The sequence below is a fragment of the Rhinoraja longicauda genome, chromosome 26 (assembly GCF_053455715.1).
Source record: "Rhinoraja longicauda isolate Sanriku21f chromosome 26, sRhiLon1.1, whole genome shotgun sequence".
Classification (NCBI taxonomy): domain Eukaryota; kingdom Metazoa; phylum Chordata; class Chondrichthyes; order Rajiformes; family Arhynchobatidae; genus Rhinoraja; species Rhinoraja longicauda.
In genome coordinates this window covers 28,410,077-28,432,074 of record NC_135978.1, presented here as the reverse complement: position 1 = coordinate 28,432,074, position 21,998 = coordinate 28,410,077, and the positions used below count along the sequence as shown (strand labels likewise).

Here is a 21,998-nt window from a genome sequence, read left to right as displayed (position 1 = left end):
CCAATTTGCAAAAATTGAACCAGTCCCATTTTAAGAGAGAGCGCGCTAGATAGAGCTCTTCAGGATAGCGGAGTCAGGGGTATGGGGAGAAGGCAGGAACGGGGTACTGATTGAGAATGATCAGCCATGATCGCATTGAATGGTGGTGCTGGCTCGAAGGGCCGAATGGCCTCCTCCTGCACCTATTGTCAATTAAATAGGGAAACAAGGAACTGCAGATGCTGGTTTATTTTTTAAAAGAATGTAAAAATGCTGGAGTGACTCAGCAGGTCAGGCAGCATCACTGGAGCAGATGGATTGGTGAGGTTTTGGGTCGGGACCCTTCTTCACTCAGACTGATTTGAATCATCGCCTCTCCATGTTCTCCAGAGAAGCTGCCTGTCCCGCTGAGTTACTCCAGCACCTTAGCAGCATTTAAAATATTGTGCTCTTTTGAAAATTGAGGGTGGATGATGTTTGCTGGGCCCCACTACTGGTGAGGGTCAGCTGTTGCTGTACATGCAGCTGGAAGGGGTGAGCGGCCCCTTTAAATGTGCAGCAGCCGCGCCGGAGCCGCTCCCCCTCCCGCCCCCCGCCCCGCCCCCCACTCCGCCCCGCCCCGCCCCCCACTCCGCCCCGCCCCGCCCCCACTCCGCCCCGCCCCCGCCCCGCCCCCACTCCGCCCCCCCCCCCCCCCCCCGTCCCGCCCCCCGCCCCGCCCCCCGCCCCACCCGGGCGCCGCAGCCGCAGGAAGGTGAGGGGAAGCCGGGCGACCAGGGACAGGGAGGTCGGGGTCGGGGCCGGGGTCTTAGGCCCAGTGGTGCAACAGAGCCTCAGGCCCCACGGTGGAGGAGTTGTTAGGGCCCACGGTGGAGGAGAGCCTCTGGTCCCCACGGTGGAGGAGTTGTTAGGCCCCACGGCGGAGGAGAGCCTCTGGGCCCCAAGGTGGAGACGACCCCCTTCTGGCCCCACGGTGGAGGAGTTGTTAGGCCCCACGGTGGAGGAGTTGTTAGGCCCCACGGTGGAGGAGGGTCCCCGTCCCCGTCCCCACGGTGGAGGAGGGTCCCCGTCCCCACGGTGGAGGAGGGTCCCCGTCCCCACGGTGGAGGAGGGTCCCCGTCCCCGTCCCCGTCCCCACGGTGGAGGAGGGTCCCCGTCCCCACGGTGGAGGAGGGTCCCCGTCCCCACGGTGGAGGAGGGTCCCCGTCCCCACGGTGGAGGAGGGTCCCCGTCCCCACGGTGGAGGAGGGTCCCCGTCCCCACGGTGGAGGAGGGTCCCCGTCCCCACGGTGGAGGAGGGTCCCCGTCCCCACGGTGGAGGAGTCTCGGTGCTGCTGGCTCCGTGTGGGTGGCTGGTGCAGGAGTCCCCGGGACTTGCTGCACCACTCCCCCGGCTCTAGCTCTGGCTCTGCCCGAGGCCGAGGGAGGCCTGCCCTGGCGGAGCAGGCCGCTGCCCCAGTACAAGGGCAACCTGCACCACACATGGAGCACAGGAACAGCACAGGGACAGGCCCTTCGGCCCACAGTGTCTGTGTGAACATCATGCCAAGACCAACTCTTGTCTGTCTGCAGAAACAATCAAGGATCAGCAGATGCTGGTTCACACAACAAAGGCACAAAGTGCTGGAGTAACTCAGCAGGTCAGGCACCATCTCTGGAGATGTCTCGGGTTGGGACCCTTCTACAGACTCTAGAACTGAATGTCCTTGAAGAAGTCAAGAACTCAGACTGAAGAAGGGTCCCGACCCTAAACGTCACCTGTCCATGTTCTCCAGAGTTGCTGCCTGACTTGCTGAGTTACTCCAGCACTTTGCGTCCTCTTACCTACCTGTACATGATCTCTATCAATTCCATACGTATCCATATGCCTATCCAAAAGTCTTTTAAATGTCACTATCGTATTTGGCTCTACCACCACCCATGGCAGTGGGTTCCAAGCACCCAACACCCTCTGTGAAATAAAACGCCCTGCACATTGCCTTTAAAGTTTGCCCCTCTCACCTTAAAGCTATGCCCTCTAGTATTTAATATTTCCACCCTGTGGGGAAAAAAGTTGTAACTGTCTACACTATCCACGTCTCTCATAATTTTATATGCCCCTCTCAGTTCTCCCCGCAACCTCTGATGCTCCATAGAAAATAATGCAAGTCTGTCCAACTCTTCTTATAGCTAATGTTCTGTAATCAAGACAGCATTCTGGTAAAAGTTTTCTGTACCCTCTCCAAAGCCTCCATATTCTTCCTGTAATGGGGTGACCAGAACTGCATGCAATACTCCAAATGTGGCCTAAGCAAAGTAATACAAAAGTGCATTATGATTTGCCGACTCTTGTACTCAATATCCTGACCAATGAAGGCAAGCTCACCATATGTTTTCTTAACCACTCTGTCTAAGTGTGTTGTCACTTTGCTCTTGCATCCCATATAATGTGCTGCTTGGTTGACTAGCTGGCTACTGTGAATTGCTCTTGATGTCAATGGAAGGTAGTGGAGGTAGATGAACCTGGGGTAAGGTGATGAACACGTGGGAGAGAATCAGGCACCAGGGAAATGAGTAGGGGAATGTGATTGATGATAGATGACACAAAATGCTGGAGTAATGGGACAGGCAGCACGTTTGGAGAAAGGAATAGGTGATGTTTCGGGGCAAGACTGTTCTTTAGACTGGTCTGAAGAAGAGCCTCGACACAAAAAGTCACCTATTCAATTTCTCCAGAAATGCTGCCCGATCTACTGAGTTACTCCGTCATTTTGTGTCTATCTTGGGTGTAAACCAGAATCTGGCGTCCCCTCCTACACAATGTGACTGATGAGGATGCTCTCAGATTTAGCATGGACTCAATGGGGCCCAGTGGTCTCCTCTTGAAAGGAAATATAAAAGAGTAGAGCTACAAGTTCTCCATGAGCACTGAGGTCTGAGTCAAAGAGATGCACAAGACAGAAACAGGCCCTTCGATTCAACTCGTCCATGCCAACCAAGATGCCCATCCCAGTTAGTCCCATTTGCCTATGTTTGGCCCATATCCTAATCCTTTCCTATCCTTGTCTCTTTACAAATATATTTTAAATATTATTATAGTACCTGTCTTAACTACCTTCTCTGCTTGTTCGTTCCATATACCAACCACCCTCTGAGTGAAAAAGTTGCCCCTCAGGTTTCCACTGGTTCTTGATTCCCTGACCTTTCCCTGGTTCTTGGTCCTCCAAAATATTCCAAATGGAATTTAAACTGGAGGTGGCGGAGTGTGGACTTAAGCAAGAAGGGCTTCTTGGAGAAGAAGAGCTGCCTTAAATTTAGTTGCGTCTGTTTTTGAAGTAAAGTTACTGGAAATTTACTGCATAAGTTACTGCAAAGAAATAAAGTAAATGCAGGAAATCTACAGTCCAGTTATGTGCAGCAAGATCTTTGATGCATTAACATGTTAAACTCGCAGTGATACAGGTTCGGAGAAAAAAAAAATACCCTCAGCTCTTTAAAATAATACCAGGAGAGCAAATAGCTTTGACTTAATATCCCAACTGAAACCTGGGACTTCTGGCCCTCCTGTACTTTCGTAGTAGTTTGTGGGTGCAGTGGTGGAGTTGCTGCCTTACAGCGCCAGAGACCCAGGTTCGATCCTGACTGTGGGTGCTTGTCTATGCGGAGTTTGTACATTCTCCCCGTGACCGCGTGGGTTTCCTCCGGGTGCTCCGTTTTCATCTCACATCCCAAAGACATGCAGCTTTGTAGGCTAATTAGCCTCTGCAAATTGTCCCTGGGATAGAACTAGTGGTCGGCGCAGACTCGATGGGCCGAAGGGCCTGTTTCTACGCTGCACCTCAAAACCAAACAAAACTAAACATATTGGCTCTATTTTTGTTCGCAATCATCAGAACACGGCATGTGTCAACATGCACCATCATATTTAGAAATCAAGAGCACAAAAGCAGAAGGCCATTTGACCGCCTTCCTGCTTGGCCATTCCATGAGGTTATGCTTCAGTGTTATTTTGCTGCGCTAATGTCATATTCCTTAATCCCCTTAATATTGAAAAATCTATTGATTTTTTAAAAGGAACACGTCCCATTGTTCCAGCAAAAAGGGAAAAGAGCATGGATTGGAAATCCAACATTAAAAAAATTGGAGCACAAGTTTGTGAGAACATAGACGTAGAAAATAGGTGCAGGAGGAGGCCATTTGGCCCTTCAAGCCAGCACTGCCATTCATTGTGATCATGGCTGATCATCCACAATCATGGAATGGCACAACACAGGAACAGGCCCATCATCCCACATTGTCTGTGCCAAGTTAAATTAAGCTCACCTGCCTGCGCGTGATCTATATCCCTTCGTACTGGCTGTCCCGCGGTCTAGGCTTAAGCTCAGGGGTGAACGCGCTTTTGCGGTTGCAGCTCCTAGACTGTGGAACAGCATCCCACTCCCCATCAGAACTGCCCCCTCCAGTGGCTCCTTTAAGTCCAGGCTCAAAACATACTTCTATTCTTTAGCGTTTTGAAGCCTGCTGATGGGGCTGATTTTTGTTTTGTGCTGCTCCCTTTGAACAGTTTTTCTTTGTGCCTGTGTGCTGTGATGTCTGTTTCTTGTTGTGTGTTTAGTACCTGCTCTGATGAACAGCACTTTGGTCAACGTGGGTTGTTTTTAAATGTGCTTTTATAAATAAATTTGACTTGACTTGACTTGACTAGAAAAGTTGAGAAGTAGCCCCTCTGAAGCTACACTCAAATGTACGTTCTTGATTTTGTGGGTGGGGGGGGGGGGCAGCAATGTATTTCTAACACATTGGTGCAGCTGTTAGAATTGCTGCCTCACTGCGCCAGAGTTTGATCTGGGTTTAATCCTAGCCTTGGTGCTGCCTCTCTGGAGTTTGCACATTCTTTCTGTGACTGTGTGAGTTTCCTCCAGGTTCTCCCTTTCCCTCCCACATCCCAAAGACGTGCAGGTTGGTTGGTCAGTTAATTGGCCTCTCCAAAATTGCCCCTCGTGTGTAGGGAGTGGATGTGAAAGTGCGATAACACAGACCTAGTAATCGGTGGAGTCGGCACACCAAGGGGCCCGTTTCCATCCTTTTATCTCCAAACTAAATTAAACTTTTTGACTTCAATCGTAATTGAAAACGTGGATGCTGAAATGGAGCAGAAACTGCAGTAAGTAGCCCTCTGACCAGGGAAGTAGCAGTGTGAGATGAGAGAAATGGTTACGTTTCCCGTTCAATGTTCTTTCATCAGAACTCAGTTTAAAATCTTTCTTCCCAATCGAAAGACTTTTGCTCTAGCGTTCATTTAGAATTAAAAGTGCAAATGATGCATCATTTCCTTACTGAAAGTGAAAAGATGTTTATGTGTGTTGTAAGAATGGTCATCTGATGGGTGATTTCAGTGCTTATTCAGTCAACTGAATGTAATGGGTCAGGGAGCACAGAAATAGCAAAAGGAACTGACATTTATGATGTGTTTAGAAATACAGTGTGGAAACAGGCCCTTCCGCCCACCAAGACCATGCTGTCCAGCTTTATCCCACATTCTAGGACAATTTACAGAAGCCAATTAGCCTACAAATCTGCACATGTTTGGAGAAAACTCACTCTGTCACAGGGAGAACATATAAACTCCGTACAGACAGCACCCATGGTCAGCATTGAGCCAGAGTCTCTTGTGCTGTAAGGCAGCAGCTCTACCATTGTGCCACTGTGTACAGAGATGCTTGTTTATACTAAAGATAGACACAAAATGCTGGAGTAACTCAACAGGTCAGGCAACATCTCTGGAGAAAATGGATCAGTGGCGTTTCGGGTTGGGACCCTGCTGGCATTCATGAGTTGGGTGTTGCAGGAATTAAGTTATTTCATGAATGTATATAATAATAATAATAATAATAATAATAATAATAATAATAATAATAATAATGCATTACATTTATATAGCGCTTTTCTAAACACTCAAAGACGCTTTACAAGGTTTACTAAAACATAAAAGAAAATAAATAGATAAATAAGTAAACGAAGAGAAAAGGAAAAAGAAGGTGAGGTGACGGTCAGTGGTTGAAGGCAGTGCTGAACAGGTGAGACTTCAGTGATGTTTTGAATGTGGTGAGTGAGGAGGAGTCTCTGACGGTTTAGGGTAGTGAGTTCCAGAGTGTGGGAGCAGCGATGGAGAAAGCCCTGTCCCCCCAGGATCTGAGTTTGGTCCGGATGGGGGGGGGACAGGAGGTTAGCAGCAGCAGAGCGGAGGTTAAGGGTTGGAGTGTGTCTGTGGAGGAGGTCAGTCAGGTAGGATGGGGCCAGGTTATGGAGGGCTTTGTAGGTCATGAGGAGGACTTTGTACTGGATTCTCTGGGGGATGGGGAGCCAGTGGAGCTTGTAAAGGACGGGGGTGATATGGTCACGGATCGGGGAGTGGGTGAGTAGACGGGCAGCGGAGTTCTGGATGTGTTGGAGTTTGTTGATGATTTTTGAGGGTGAACCATAGAGGAGGGTGTTGCAGTAGTCCAGACGGGAGGTGATGAAGGCGTGGATGAGGGTTTCTGCAGCTGTGGAGGAGAGGGATGGACGGAGACGGGCGATGTTTTTGAGGTGGAAGAAGGCTGTCTTGGTGATGTGTTTGATGTGTTTGTCGAAGGAGAGCATTTGTATATGAACGTTAAGAAGTTTGGCTTTAAAAATAACCGTGCAATTAGTTCTTTGCAAGAACAATGATGTAAAAACTTGATGCAGGATGTTCGGTTCAGTGCCTTCCAATTCCTAAGTTTATTTTAGTTTTTAGTTTAGAGATACAGCACAGAAACAGGCCCTTTGGGCCACCGAGACCACGCCGACCAGCGATCCCCGCACACTAACACTGTCTTACACATACTAGGGACAACTTACAATTTTACCAAGCCAATTAGCCTACAAACCTGTACTTCTTTGGAGTGTGGGAGGAAACCGGGGCACCCGGAGAAAACCCACGTTGGTCACGGGGAGAACGTACAAACTCTGTACAGACAGCACCTGTGGTCAGGATAGAACCCGGGTCTCTGGCGCTGTGAGGCAGCAACTCTACCGTAGTGCCCTTCTCATTAACTCGTCAAAATGTGCATTTCAGGTCGGGCCATCGGCTGAGGAAGGAAGTAGTAAATGTGGAAGATGCCGCCCTTGCCCGGTGCTGAGTTGGTACGGACACCCCTCCAGTTGTATCGGTACCTCTTTCGATGTTGCAGGCTACTTCCAACACAAACCATACAACAGCATTACAAGCATGCAATTAGACAGGTGTGTTCAATGTTGTGAAACAAACTATTCAAATATGTTGAAGCATGTCCTTATCATGGCACTTTTGAAGTTGAACTTACCTCCTTTTTCTCCATCCATGATTTTTAATTCTGAAAATGAACATTGTAATATTGGAAAGGGGAAATAAGTTTGTATAATCTTATAGTGCAAATAACGAACCAAATTGGGGGTGGATTAGTTCAGTGATACAGCGCGGAAACAGGCCCTTCAGCCAACCGAGTCCGCACTGACCAGCGATCCCCGAACATTAACGCTATCCTGCACATAGACAACAGAGAATAGGTGCAAGAGGAGGCTATTCGGCCCTTCGAGCCAGCACCGCCATTCAATGTGATCATGGCTGATCATTCTCAATCTGTACCCCGTTCCTGCCTTCTCCCCATACCCCCTGACTCCGCTATCATTAAGAGCTCTATCTAGCTCTCTCTTGAATGCATTCAGAGAATTGGCCTCCACTGCCTTCTGAGGCAGAGAATTCCACAGATTCACAACTCTCTGACTCCCATACCAGGGACAATTTACATTTATACCAAGCCAATTAACCTACAAACCTGTACGTCTTTGTAGTGTGGGAGGAAACTGGGAGCTCCCAGGGAAAATCCGAGCGGTCACGAGGAAAACGTACAAACTCTGTGCAGACAGCACCCGCAGTCAGGATCGAACTCTGGTCTCTGGCGCTGTCAGTGATGATACCTGCCTCAACTACCTCCTCTGGCAGCCTGTTCTACATCCCCACCACAATTGTGTAAAATAGTTACCCCTCGGGTTCCTATTAAATCTTTCCCCCCTCTCCTTAAACCTATGTCCTCAGGTGAGATTTTGGGTCAGGACCTTTCTTCAGACTCACACCAACAGATGCCCTTGCCCCAACAACCATACTGACCTTCCCATTGACACTCTGCTTCTTATCTCTGAATATCTTAGTCTTCTTGTCTCTGAATCTCTGAGTATCAACACCTACACATCCTGCACTCTTTTCTCTTCCAATCCTCCATAAGAGTGGTGCAGCACAGTGGTGCAGCAGTGGAGTTGGTGCCTTACAGCGCCAGAGACCCAGGCTCGATCCTGACTATGGGTGCTGTCTGTACGGAGTTTGTACTTTCTCCCCGTGACCGCGTGGGTTTTCTCTGGGGGCTCCTGTTTCCCCCCACACTCCAAAGACGTACAGGTTTGTAGGTTAATTGGCTTCGGCACAGTGGTAAAAAATTGTCCCTGGTATGTAGGATAGTGGTAGCTAACGGGGTGTTCGTTGGTTGGCGCGGACTCGGTGGGCCGAAGGGCCTGTTTCCGCACAGCATCTCTAAAGTCTAACAGACCCCTCTTTCTGCAGGCTCGAAGGGCCGAATGGCCTACTCCTGCACCTATTTTCTATGTTTCAAGCCCCGACACGGGTTGTGCGACTGAAGTACGGGTAGATGTGCAACTGGGAAAAGCTTATTGGGTGTAGTCGGCACCAGGCATATCCAGTAACAAATCACGAGGGGAATTATTCACGAGAGGAATTATAAAATCACGAGGTGAATCATAAAATCATGAGAGGCATGATTCATGAGGGAAATTGTAAAATCATGAGGGGAACAGATAGGGTGGATGCACAGAGTGTGTTACCCAGCGTAGAGAATCAAAAACAAGAAGAGATATGTTTAAGGCGAGTGGGCCAAGATAATACGAACCTGAGGGGCAACTTGTTCACTCACAGGGTGCCGTGGTAAGAAACAGAGGAGGTCGTTGAGGAAGGTACTATATTTAAAAGACACATGGACAGGCACAAGTACATGGATATGAAAGATTTTGAGGGACATAGGCAAATGGGAACTAGCCTAGACGGACGGACGAAGCAAGGCCGAGTTGGGCTGAAGGGCCTGTTTCCATGCGGTATGATTCTATGACTCGAGATCACACCAATGAGTTACACCCAACATGCTTTCAACAATAAGAAGTTTAGTTTAGTTTAGAGATACAGCCCAGAAACAGGTCCTTCGGCCCACCAAGTCCGCGCAGAGCAGCGATTCCCGCACATTAACATTATCCTACACACACTAGGTTCAATTTACACATACACCAAGCCAATTAATTGACATGCCTGTATGTCTTTGGAGTGTGGGTGTAAACCGAATATCTCGGAGAAAACCCATGTGGTCACGGGGAGAACGTACAAACTCCGTACGGACAGCACCCGTAGTCGGGATCGAACTCGTGTCTCTGTCGCTGCAAGCGCTATAATTTATCAACTCTACCGCTGCGCCACCGTGCCGCCCTGTGTGTAGTACAGGTCCACCACCGATGGAACCCTTGGCCCTGGAGCCTTTCTGGATTATCTATTTTGCAGGGTCGATGCCCGGACCGTCCATCTCGGCCACCGAGGGGCTGAGATACCGGCACGCAAAGTCGGCCTCGGAAATTGGCTATGGGAACGGATCTGCCAGCTCCTCCCAGGCCGGAGTTCCAGAGACCCGGCCGCAGAGGGCAAATTCCACCCGCCGACGCTGCGGAAGTCCCGATGAGGTTGAGATCGGCCGCTTCACCCGGCCTCGGCGACACATTTTCGGGGGGGACGGACTTCTGTTAGGGGAAATTTTAAATGTGCTCTCCTAATTTTGTCCGGATTTTTATGAGGTGCCAGATCACCAGTTGCCGGGAAATTGGTGGTGGACCTGCACAAAATGGTATTTGATCAATCGTGTTTAATTTGGGCTTCACCGATACTATTCAGCTCCAAAAAGAGACCAAAATCCACAAGACTGCAGAGTAATCCTGGCTATACGAGCCGTCGAGGCTCACGCTGTCCACGAGGCTCACGCTGTCCACGAGGCTCACGCTGTCCACGAGGCTCCTGCCGCCGACCAAGGCTTCCGCCGCTGCCCAGTCCCGTATTCCAATGAAACATTGGGTCTAATGGGACATGGCGATTTTGCCAGCGCTGCCAAACACCGGCTGTGCAAACACAGTGCACTAGAAACCTGCCTCACCAAAACACGTTTCCAATATCACTAAATCTTCCGTGTATATATATATATGAATGTTTAAAATATATATATATATATATATATGAATGTTTAAAATAACCATTGTTTACTACTCTGAACATCACGTTATTCCCTTCATCATGTATCTATATACTATGGACAGCTCGATTGTAATCCTGTACAGTCTTTCCGCTGACGGGATAGCACGCAACAAAAGCTTTTCACTGTACCTCGGTACACGTGACAAGAAACCAAACTCAAACTCAATGTTTGGGTAATTTTAACACATGTAAAAGTGCTCACTTATTAAAGAAACGAATGACAGCGTTGTAACTTGAATTAAAAAGCCTCGCATCTCCTGAGCTACCCACCCACACAGCCCATCAGACAGCTCCTGCCCGTTGATGACAGAGGTAGTCATTCCCACCCTGGTCACATCAGTCACCAGAGAGGCCATAGAACTGGAATGGAAGCAAGTCGTCATTGACTGCAGGCAGACACAAAGTGCTGGAGTAACTCAGCGGGTCAGGCAACATCTCCGGAGAAAAGGAATGGGTGACATTTTGGGTCGAGACCCTTCTTCAGACCACAAAGGGTCTCGACCCGAAACATCACCCATTCCTTCTCTCCAGAGATGCTGCCTGTCCCGCTGAGTTACTCCAACATATTGTGTCTATCTTCAGCAACTCAGTTGAGAGCAATTGCCCAAGAAGGAGGAGGAGGAAGTTCATGAAGTAATAGTTTCCAGTCAAATGCCTGATAACTGAGTAGCTCTCAGGGTGGGATGCTTTCCATGCACCTCCAAATGTTGGCACCCATTCAAGTAAAATTGTTGCTGATATAGCTGCATTGTCATTCCCTTTCAAATGCAACCGGAAACAATTGTTCTTCCTCCAAAGCACCTGGAGGCCTTTCACATCATGGAAGATGCAGGGCGTGTAGTTCAGATTCCAACACCCTAATTGTCCCCTAAATTCTGATCCCCTAGGGACGGCATGGAGGCGTAGCAGGTAGTGCCGCTGCCTCACAGCGCCAGAGACCCGGGTTCCATCCTGACCTCGTGTGCGATCTGAGGTGACCGTCTTTGATAAATCAGATTACCAGAGTTTGTAAAAATGCTTTCCTCGGAATTAATTTACCAGGCAGTAGACAAACACAAATTGCTGAGATATTGATCTATTAACTTGAACAAGGTTCACGGTATTTACACAGCATTCATATATAACATATATAACATATATAACAACTACAGCATGGAAACAGGCCTGTCCGGCCCTACCAGTCCACGCCGACCATTCTCCCTGACCTAGTCTCATCTACCTGCACTCAGACCATAACCCTCCAATCCCCTCCTATCCATATACCTATCCAATTTACTCTTAAATAATAAAATCGAGCCAGCCTCCACCACTTCCACCGGAAGCCCATTCCATACAGCCACAACCCTCTGAGTAAAGAAGTTCCCCCTCATGTTACCCCTAAACCTTTGTCCCTCAATTCTGAAGCTATGTCCCCTTGTTGGAATCTTCCCCACTCTCAAAGGGAAAAGCCTACCCACGTCAACTCTGTCCGTCCCTCTCAAAATTTTAAATTCTTCCCGGAACCGCCTGGGTTTCCTCCCACATTCCAAAAATGTGCATGTTTGTAGGTTAATTGGCTACTGTAGATTGTCCATAATGTTAATTGGTGTGTGGGTGATCATTGGTTGGCACGGACTCGGTGGACTGAAGGGCCTGACCCGTTGACTTGCTCCAGCATTTTGTGTCTACCTTAATATTAGATTTTGAGTTAAATCTTATTAGCATCCGATGCTGGATCCTGTTAAATGTGGTCCTTGTTAGCAGGAACTTCCAAATAGTCTGAATCCCATTAAAGCTCCTACTTTAAATTCAAACATTGGTAAGACCAAAGAACACTGAGATCTTCGGTTTCCTCCCACACTCCAAAGGCGTCCACGTTTGTAGGTTAATTGGCTTGGTATAAATGTAAATTGTCCCTAGTATGTGTAGGATAGTGTTAATGTGCGGGGATCGCTGGTCGGCGCGGACTCAGTGGGCCGAAGGGCCTGTTTCCACGCTGTATCTCTAAACTAAACTATAGTAAACATGAGACCAGAGGTAACAGCGGAGTTGTGGGTTTGGAGTCGGTACAGTAATGATCCGAGAGACTGAAGAAGCTGGAGGAAAGCAAAATACTTATAATGGGGAAGTCGAAAAGTCCAAGTTTAATTTTCAGATGGAATGCCACTACCTAAAATCAGTGCTCCCATTAGTTTATACACATCCTAAACGGCTTTGGATTCAGACAATCGCTGAGAAGATATCAAGACTGGATCTTGCCCTTCATATCCATAACCAATTACCATAACTACGCAAACTACTGAGGTGATTGTCATTGATAACTCAGATTACCAGAGTTTGTAAATATGCTTTTCTCAGAATTTATTTACTAGGCAGTAAAGGAAAACTAATTGTTGACATCTTGATCTATTAACTTGAACAAGGTTCACTGTATTTACACAGTGGGCTTTATCCAGAAATGGCATTAGTGATTGTTCTAACTTCGTCAGTGGTATCCTTGCAGAATGTATGGTTTTGTTGTAATAAGTAATTGTTTGAATAGATAGAAATGTTTACACTCAAACATTTGGAAGGATTTATTGCAGCAGATGTTTATACTTTACCACACACTATGTTTTGACTCTGCCTTCTGTACACAGAAGGGCAGCACAACCAGTAGAGCTGCTGCCTCACAGCGCCAGAGGCCCGGGTTCGATCCTGACCTCGGGTGCTGTCTGTGCAAGTTTGCACGTTCTCTCTGTGACCGCGTGGGTTTCCTCCGGGTGCTCTGGTTCCTGCCCACATCCCAAGGCCGTGCGGGTTTGTAAGGTAATCGGCCTCTGTAAATTGCCCCTGGTGTGTAGGGAGTGGATGCGAAAGTGGGATAACATAGAACTAGTATGAACGGGTGATGGATGGTCGTCATGGACTCAGTGGGCCGAAGGGCCTGTTTCCATGCTGCCATTCCTGTCAAAAGTCCTTGAAAAGGTCATTCTAAATCAACTACTGCCTTACCTACACCAAAATACCATCCTGGAAAGTTTCCAGTCAGGTTTCAGGGCCCACCACAGCACAGAGTCTGCCTTGTTGAAGGTACACAACGACCTGCTTCTCGCCATCGACACCGGCGACTGTGCAATCTTGCTCCTTCTCGACCTCAGCGCAGCGTTCGATACAGTGGACCACACCATCCTTATTGACTGTCTCTGGAAAGGGGTTGGCGTTGCTGGCACTGCCCTGAGCTGGTTTGTTTCCTACCTCAAAAATAGGAGTTTCTCCATCATCATAGGCAATTATTCCCCTTTCCCAGCTAGCCTCTCCTGCGGGGTTCCACAAGGCTCCATCCTACGCCCCATTCTCTTCTCTCTGTACTTGCTCCCCCTCGGCCAAATCATTCAAAGGCCCCCCCCCCCCGACTCCATCAAAATGATAACAGGCAGCCTTGGAAGCCTGTCCTCCCTAATCAAACCACATGTCAAAAACCTTGGCGTGATATTTGACTCTGCATTAAAGTTTGACAAGCAAGTCAACGCTGTGGTAAAAGCCAGCTTCTTCCAGCTTCGTACCACTGCTAAAATCAAACCATTCCTCCAATTTGACGACATTGAAATAATCATCCACGCATTCATTTCCTCCCGCCTAGACTACTGCAACTCCCTATACACTGGGATCAGCCAATCATCCCTACCCTGCCTGCAATTGGTCCAAAACGTCGCAGCGAGACTCCTGACGGGTACCCGTAAAAGGGACCACATCACCCCGATTCTGGCCTCTCTCCACTGGCTCCCAGTACGGTACAGAATCAACATCAAGCTCCTCCTATTCACATACAAAGCCCTAAACAGGCTTGCCCCCCCACTCCCCCCCCCATATCAAAAATCTTCTAACCCACCACTCTATCTCCAGGTCCCTCAGGTCGGCCGACTTGGGGCTGCTGACTATCCCGCGGTCTAGGCTTAAGCTCAGGGGTGACTGCGCTTTTGCGGTTGCAGCTCCTAGACTGTGGGACAGCATCCCTCTCCCTATCAGAACGGCCCGCTCCATCGACTCCTTTAAGTCCAGGCTCAAAACCTATTTCTACTCCCTAGCGTTTGAGGCACTCTGAGGGGGCGCTGTGAACTGTTTATGTATGTGCTGTTATGTTTGTGTGCCATTGTATGTTCGTTTCTTAGTACCTGAACTGATGTACAGCACTTTGGTCAACGTGGGTTGTTTTTAAATGTGCTATGCAATTAAAATTGACTTGACTTGCAAGATTCGAGCAAGATTCAATCAATTTGTGCCACCCAATGCAGATTGTGCAAGTTAACATTCTGGCTTAGATCAACCTTCAAATTTGTTTTCCAGTACTTTTTATAGACAAAAGCTATCAACTCATCATTTCACAGAAGGAAGTTGATGAAAACAATCGTAGCATCGAGCCTCCCGCGATCTTTGCGCAATGACGCAAAATTCCGAGCCAGGTGGTGGCTCCAAGTAGCCTCAGCACTCAGAGAATTGTTTTGTTTTACAACATTCCCGAGCAGATGAAGGGGAAAATTGAATGGTTGAGTGTTTGTTTCCTTCCCACAAGTTCAGTCGTTGGATTGCAAGAGTCCCTGCCCCTCCCTGAGCCCTGTACCTAAACAATTCCAGCAGACAACTCAGTGTTTTAACAATAAATAAATTAACAATGGATTATAATTTACCGGTAAATCTTGTATCTCTGGAACTGTAAATTTAATATCAGCTTTTAGTTTCAAAATAGTTTGAGTTTCGTTTATTGTCATGCTGCAGTGAAGAGCATTTGTTGTGTGCTAATCAGTCAGCGGAAAGACAAAGCATGATTACAACTGAGCCATGGAGAATAGCTCTGTTCCCTTCTGAAGTTACATGTACCAATAATAGCACTTGTCCATTTTAGATCTGTGGAACTTGAGAGTTGACATCAGTCATAACAGCTTGGTTGAAAAATGTTCAGAATAGTCCATTGCTTTCTGTTTAGTATCTGAAGAATCTGAGTTATTGTTTGTCGGTTACCCTCACTTCTTAAAACATCGTTGGATCTGAGTATCTCTGGTTAGCTGAGGATTTATCGCCCATGCTTGATTACTTTCTAAAGACGCAAAGTGCTGGGGTAACTCAGCAGGTAAGGCAGCATTTCTGCAGAACATGGATAGGCGACGTTCCAGATCAGGATCCCTTTCCCGTTTGAAGAAGGGACCGGATCTGAAAAGTCGCCTATCCATGTTCTGCAAAGATGCTGCCTGACCCGCTGAGTTACTCCAGCACTTTGTGTCTTTGCTCTTTGTAAACCAGCATCTGCAGTTCCTTGCGTCCACACTGTGGTAATTCTGGTGACGATGCTTCCTCAGTGCAGTTGGATAGAGAATTCTAAGAGTTAGACCCAGCAGTCTGAAGAAGGGTCTCGACCCGAAATGTCACGCATTCCTTCTCTCCCGAGATGCTGCCTGACCCGCTGAGTTACTCCAGCGTTTAGTGTCTCCCTTCAGACCCAGCAGCATTGTTGAAATGATGACTTATTTCTAAGCTGGCTTGGTTGGTGATTTGGCGGATATATACAATTGATGGTGTTCCCCCACACCTACAGATCCTATCCTCTTGGTAACAGAGGTCCTGGGTTTGAGAAGAGCTTTTGCAGTACATTTTGTAGACTGGATACACACAGGACAGCACGGTGGTGCAGCGGCAGAGTTGCTGCCTTACAGCCCTTGCAGTGCCGGGGACCCAGGTTCGATCCCGGCTCTGGGTGCTGTCTGTACGGAGTTTGTACGTTCTCCACATGACCGCGTGGATTTTCTCTGAGATCTTTGGTTTCCTCCCACACCCCAAAGATGTACAGGTTTGTCGGTAAATTAGCTTGGTTATAAATGTAAATTGTCCATAGTGCATGTGGAATAGTGTTAATGCGCGGGGATCGCTGGTGGGGCAGACTCGAGCTAAAGGGCCTGTTTCCGCACTGTATCACTAAACTAAACTAAATCAACTATGTGTACTGCTTTGTTTAGTTTCAGTTTAGTTTGAAGATACAGACAGCATGGAAACAGGCCTTTTGGCCCACCGAGTCCACGCTGACCATCATCAATCACCCACTCACACCAGTTCCATGTTATCCCACTTTCTCATCCACTCCCTGCGCGTTAGGGCGATTTACAGAGGCTAATTAACCCGCAAACCTGCACGGTTGCAAGAAAAACGTGGAAGCTCCACACAAGCAGCACCCGAGGTCAGGATCGAACCCAGGTCTCTGGCGCTGTGAGGCGGCGGCTCTACCAGCTGTGCCACCCTGCTGGAGGATGCACCAATTAAGCAGGCTGCATTGTCCTGGATTGCATTGAGCAGAGAGTGTTGTTGGGGAGCTTTGCCCATCCATACAATTGAAGAGTATTCCATCCCTCCCCTGGCCAGTGTGGTATAGATGGTGGAGAGACTTCATCGGGTTTCAGGCCACTCACTCACCGCTGAATCCTCAGCCTCTGGCCGAGCCCTGTAATCACAGCATTTATGTAACCGGTGCACGTGAGTGCTGAAAATTGTTCTGTAAACAGTATGAATGAAGGATAACTTTTGTACCTTGCAGAATTTTAAGATTCATTCGGATGACGATGATCCAAAGAGAATTGAACAGATTATCAAAAGAGCAATCGATGATGCAGATTGGATTCTCTCCAAAGTAAGTGTCCATGGATTATTTTTGCCGTCGAGAGTCCTGAATCCCAACTCGGGCGGCACGGTGGCGCAGAGGTAGAGTTGCTGCCAGAGACCCGGGATCAATCCTGACTACGGATGCTGTCTGTACGGAATTTGTACGTTTCTCTCTGTGTCCGCGTGGGCTTTCTCCAGGTACTTCCATTTCCTCCCACGCTCCAAAGACGTGCAAGTCTGGTGATTAATTGGCCTCTGTAAATTGTCCCTTGTATGTAGGTTAGAACTAGTGTAGGGGTGATCTTAGGTCGACGTGGACTCGGTGGGCCGAAGGGCCTGTTTCCCCACTGTATCTCTAAACTAAACTAAACTAATGATAGACACAAAAAACTGGAGTAACTCAGCAGATCAGGCAGCATCTCTGAAGTACATGGATAGGTGACGTTTCAGGTCTGGACTCTTCTTAATCTAAACTAAACTCGTGTCCCATCAAAACTAGTATTAGAAACAAGGGACGGCAGATGCTGCTTTGTCCAAAAGGACATAAAGAGCTGGAGTAACTCAGCGGGTCAGGCAGCATCTCTGACCAACATGGGTAGTTGACGTTTCAGGTCGAGACCCTTCTCCAGACTGGCAGAACTGCTTCAGATTTCAAAATACCGAACTGGTGTTGTTCCTTGACTCCCTTCTCTGGGCCTGCTTTCCAACTCCCCTCCCATCACCCAGCATGTCACAAAATCAAAAGCGTTAAATCTGGCCTTTCATGGATCCTGAAAGTGGAAGTTTCAGATCAAGCATATATATGCAGGTGAAATAAGGAAGTGCATCATTAAATAGCTTCACTGTGTGACTCATCAATGGTGCCATTGTTTCATTTTTATCAGCATTTACGAGCACATTTACCAGCATATATTGCCCATCAAGGTCTAATTGAATGTAATAGCTGCTACATAAATCTGTGACTCAAGCACTTGAAGTGCCACCACTCTGTTACGCGTCCTTTTCAAGCTTTTAGTTTTATATCAACTGACGTTAACTGCAAGGACATTTTATTACCAAAATTAGTAAAGAATTTTGATCAATAGTTTTTGGCACATTTGTTTGGTCAGTACCAGCCAGTGCCTTGTTTCTGTGTTCCAGAGTCACACAGCAAGGAAACAGCCCAACTTGTCCATTCCGACCAAGATGTCCCATCTAAGGGGCGGCACTGTGGCGCAGCGGTAGAGTTGCTGCCTTACAGCGCCAGAGGCCCAGTTTGATCCTGACTACTGGTGCTGTCGGTACGGAGTTTGTACGTTATCCCCATGACCGCGTGTGTTTTCTCCGGGATCTCTGGTTTCCTCCCACACTCCAAAGACATACAGGTTTGTAGGTTAATTGGCGTGGTAAAATTGTAAATTGTTCCTAGTGTTAGTGATAGTGTTATTGTGCGGGGAACACTGGTCGGTGCGGACTCGGTGGGCTGAAGGGCCTGTTTCCGCGCTGTATCTCTAAACTAAACAGGCTAGTCTCACCTGCCTGTGTTTGGCCCATATCCCTCTCAACCTTTCCTATATGTGTATCTGTCCTAACATCTTTTAAATGTTCTTATAGTATCTGCCTCAGCTACCTCCTCTTGCAGCTCGTTCCATGCACCCACCAATCCGTGTGGAGAAGGTTGCCCCTTGTGTTCCTATTAAATCTTTCCCCTCTCACCTTAAACCCATGTCCTCTGGTTCTTGATTCCCCTGCCTGTGTAAAAGACTGTGCCAGTTCAGATTGGATAGGACAATGCTGGGTGTCTAATGGCCTTAAGGGTGGTTGTCATAAGGCCTTTGTTTATAATCAGTGTTTAGATCAAATAAGGAAAGAAAGGCACTTTAAATTTAGACAGAACTGGGGGTGAAACAATGCATTTCATTGTATGATTGTGACGGAAGTATTTTCTTCAGAACTCCTTTTAAAATTTATTACGCTGTTCTAGAGTCCAATTTCCCGTAAATGTTGGGGACTTTATTTGAGGAAGGTGAGTGAAAATGCATAATGCTATGTTTTTTAAGGTAAAAAATATTAGCAAAGGATTGAAATGTAGATTGAGCTTGAATTGTTCGATATTGACACAAACTCTTCTCACCAATATGCTTTCATTACATCTATCTTTATATTATTGTGTATCCGGTTGAATTTTCACCACCCCCCAGCTTTTTTGCATCTCTCTACATATTTTACAGGTAAACGGGTAAAGTTACCTTTCTTTTAAAGTAATTAATTGATGGATTGGAAAATACAACATGGAAACAGGCACTTTGGCTCTCCGAGTCCACGCCGACCATCAATCACACATTCACACTAGTTCAGTGTTATCCCACTTCCGCATCCACTGGGTCTCTGCTGTTGTGAGGCAGAAGCTCTACCAGCTACCACCTTTCAACAGGAAATTAAAAGTATTTAGAAACAAAGACAAAAAAATGTGCTGTTCTTTGAAGACTATTTTTTTGGGGGGGAAGGCAGTTCGTCCAAAACAAAAAAGAACTAAATTTGAAAACTAGAACTTAAAAACAAATAGATAACCTGATTTCTAGATTGCGGAAGTATCTTTGTCTCACTGGGGCAGAGGTAGAGTTGCTTCCTGACAGCGCCAGAGACCCGGGTTCGATGCTGACTAGGGGTGCTGTCTGTACGGAGTTTGTACTTTCTCCCCGTGACCTGCGTGGGTTTTCTCCGAGATCTTCGGTTTCCTCCCAAACTCCAAACACCTGCAGGTTTTCAGGTTAATTGGCTTTGGTATAAATGTAAATTGTCCCTCGTGTGCGAGGAATGGTGTTGGTGCGCGGGGATCGCAGGTCGGTGCGGACTCGGTGGGCCGAAGGGCCTGTTTCCACTCTGTATTTCTATACAAAATTAAACTCCGTTGAATCAAGTGGAGAGTATATTCCTCTCAGATGGAATCGCTGCAACTTTGCACTCTTACTCGGGACTCCGTGATGTTACTGCCCAAAATCCCAATGTGTTTCTTTCCACTCCTTGTACATTGCTTTTTGAGCACGATTTATTCGGCTCGCTGGAGTTGTTCCTGATAAATTCATAACTTCATCGCTGTGTTTGACCTAAAGTCATCCTGTCACAAAGATGGTGGACTTTCACCTCAATAAAATGGCCTTTGATTCAACTTAAACATTTATTATCGCCAGGCTTTTGCTGTGAATTTGTCCCAGATCAAACACTGCACTCTAAGCCGCAGGGTGGGTTTACAAGAGAACAGAGAAAAGTTATTGCAGAAGTTAACAAGTTTGGACCCAGTACAGTCAGCATTGATAAAGGTGAGAGAATGTAAAACCTGGGCTGATTTGACCTACTGGTGAAAAAACCCACTGTGAATGGCTTTCTCTGCACAAGACTCTGACGAGCCCTAACTGTTCCAGGTCACAGATATGAACGTTGATAAGTGTAGGAAGGAACTGCAGATGCTGGTTTAAACCGAACCTTCTCTGCAGAGAAGGGCTGGATGATGTTTCGGGACGAGACCTTTCTTCGGACTGATCAGTCTGAAGAAGGATCTCGACCCAAAACCTCACCCATTCCTTCTTTGCAGAGACGCTGTCTATCCCGCTGAGTTACTCCAGCATTTGTGTCTATGTGAACGTTGATAAGGATTTCTTGTCCAGGTCACAGCATGGAGAGGAATGAGAAGTAGTGTAGGTGGATTATATGCCGATCATTTTAGTGATTCTACATGGACCAAGCGAAGAAGGGTTTGTAGGTTAATTGGCTGCTTTAAATTCCCCCTAGTGTGTAGGGAGTGGATGCGAAATGGGATAACAGGGAGGCACGGTGGCGCAGCGGTAGAGTTGCTGCCTTACAGCGAATGCAGCGCCGGAGACAGGTTTGATCCTGACTACGGGCGCTGTACTGTACGGAGTTTGTACGTTCTCCCCGTGACCTGCGTGGGTTTTCTCCGAGTTCTTCGGTTTCCTCCCACACTCCAAAGACGTACAGGTATGTAGGTTAATTGACTGGGTAATATGTAAAAATTGTCCTTAGTGGGTGTAGGATGGTGTTAATGTGCGGGGATCGCTGGGCGGCGCGGACTCGGTGGGCCGAAGGGCCTGTTTCCGCGCTGTATCTCTAAATCTAAAAAATCTAAACATAGAACTAGTGTGAAAGGGTGATCGATGGTCAGCGGGGTCTCGGTGGGCCTAAGGGTCTGTTTCTATGCTGTATCCTAAACTAATTTGTCCTGATGGCAGAGTCTCAAGTCAAATTGTCGACTGTCCCTTTGCCTCAGCTTGAGGTGCTGAGTTCCATCAGCAAATTATTTTTTTTACTCCAGAGTCTAGCATCTGCCGTCTCTTGTGTCTCCGAAGAGGTTGTCCATGCTTGCTTCAAATCCATTGGTTAATTTTGTCCATTGTATTTTTACAGTATAAAAATATGGAACCGCAGAAATAGTGAAGACGCTCACTACAAGCAAAATAATGAAGATAGTCAAGACATTGGCTGGTACCAAAGCTGGAAAGTTAAGAGAAAACAGTGCCTAAACCCTTAATGATTTACTTAGCATGGGACATTTATGCCCTGTTCGGCCACTGTAAAGAGAGGCAAACGTGAAAAAGCAAAGGATAGTTGGTGTGTCCTTGGAATGCAGAATTTTTCGGATGTCTGTGAGGCATGTCTTATGAACTTTTATTTTTGAGTTTAGAGTATTTATATTTCATTTGTTATTAAACGTGTGGTTTTATCACTGATGATAACCATTTTCCCACCAAAATGCAGTTCTCATTTGGGAGCCAAAGAGTCAAGAGTGATTATTTGGCATGTGACCAGAAATGAACCAGAACTATGAAATCCTTACTTGTTATACAGGCACATTAGATTCAACAACAACAACAACAACAATAAATGTACATTAAATTATCTGTTTTTCTAAGTAAACTAGAAAATGATATGTCCAAAGGCTTAAGAAGACTTAAGACGCAAGAAGAAGAAGAAGGTAGATAAATCCTGGGCCTAACAAGGAAGGCTTTTGGTACTTTGCCTTCATCAGTCAGGGTTTTGATTATAGTTCAATAGTCGGGGCATTGATAAAAACGTTGGAACATTGCAT

At 47.1% G+C, this 21,998-nt stretch overlaps 1 protein-coding gene across 1 annotated transcript; it reads left to right on the top strand.

The window, feature by feature from the left end:
* The first annotated feature begins 692 nt into the window (after positions 1-692).
* On the top strand, positions 693-21,651 carry lyrm9 (LYR motif containing 9). Its single transcript, XM_078422324.1, has 4 exons — positions 693-733; positions 7,058-7,224; positions 16,851-16,943; positions 21,317-21,651. Exons 2-4 carry the CDS (start codon positions 7,090-7,092, stop codon positions 21,341-21,343), a joined length of 255 nt encoding a protein of 84 aa, XP_078278450.1. The 5' UTR covers positions 693-733; positions 7,058-7,089; the 3' UTR covers positions 21,344-21,651.
* The last annotated feature ends 347 nt before the right edge of the window (positions 21,652-21,998 follow it).

Coding starts and splice junctions, on each gene's coding strand:
- lyrm9 (XM_078422324.1), top strand. CDS start 7,090: ATGTGGAAGATGCCGCCCTTGCCCGGTGCTGAGTTGGTACGGACACCC. Junction 7,225..16,850: donor ACAAGCATGCAATTAGACAG/GTGTGTTCAATG, acceptor TGTACCTTGCAG/AATTTTAAGATTCATTCGGA. Junction 16,944..21,316: donor CAGATTGGATTCTCTCCAAA/GTAAGTGTCCAT, acceptor GTATTTTTACAG/TATAAAAATATGGAACCGCA.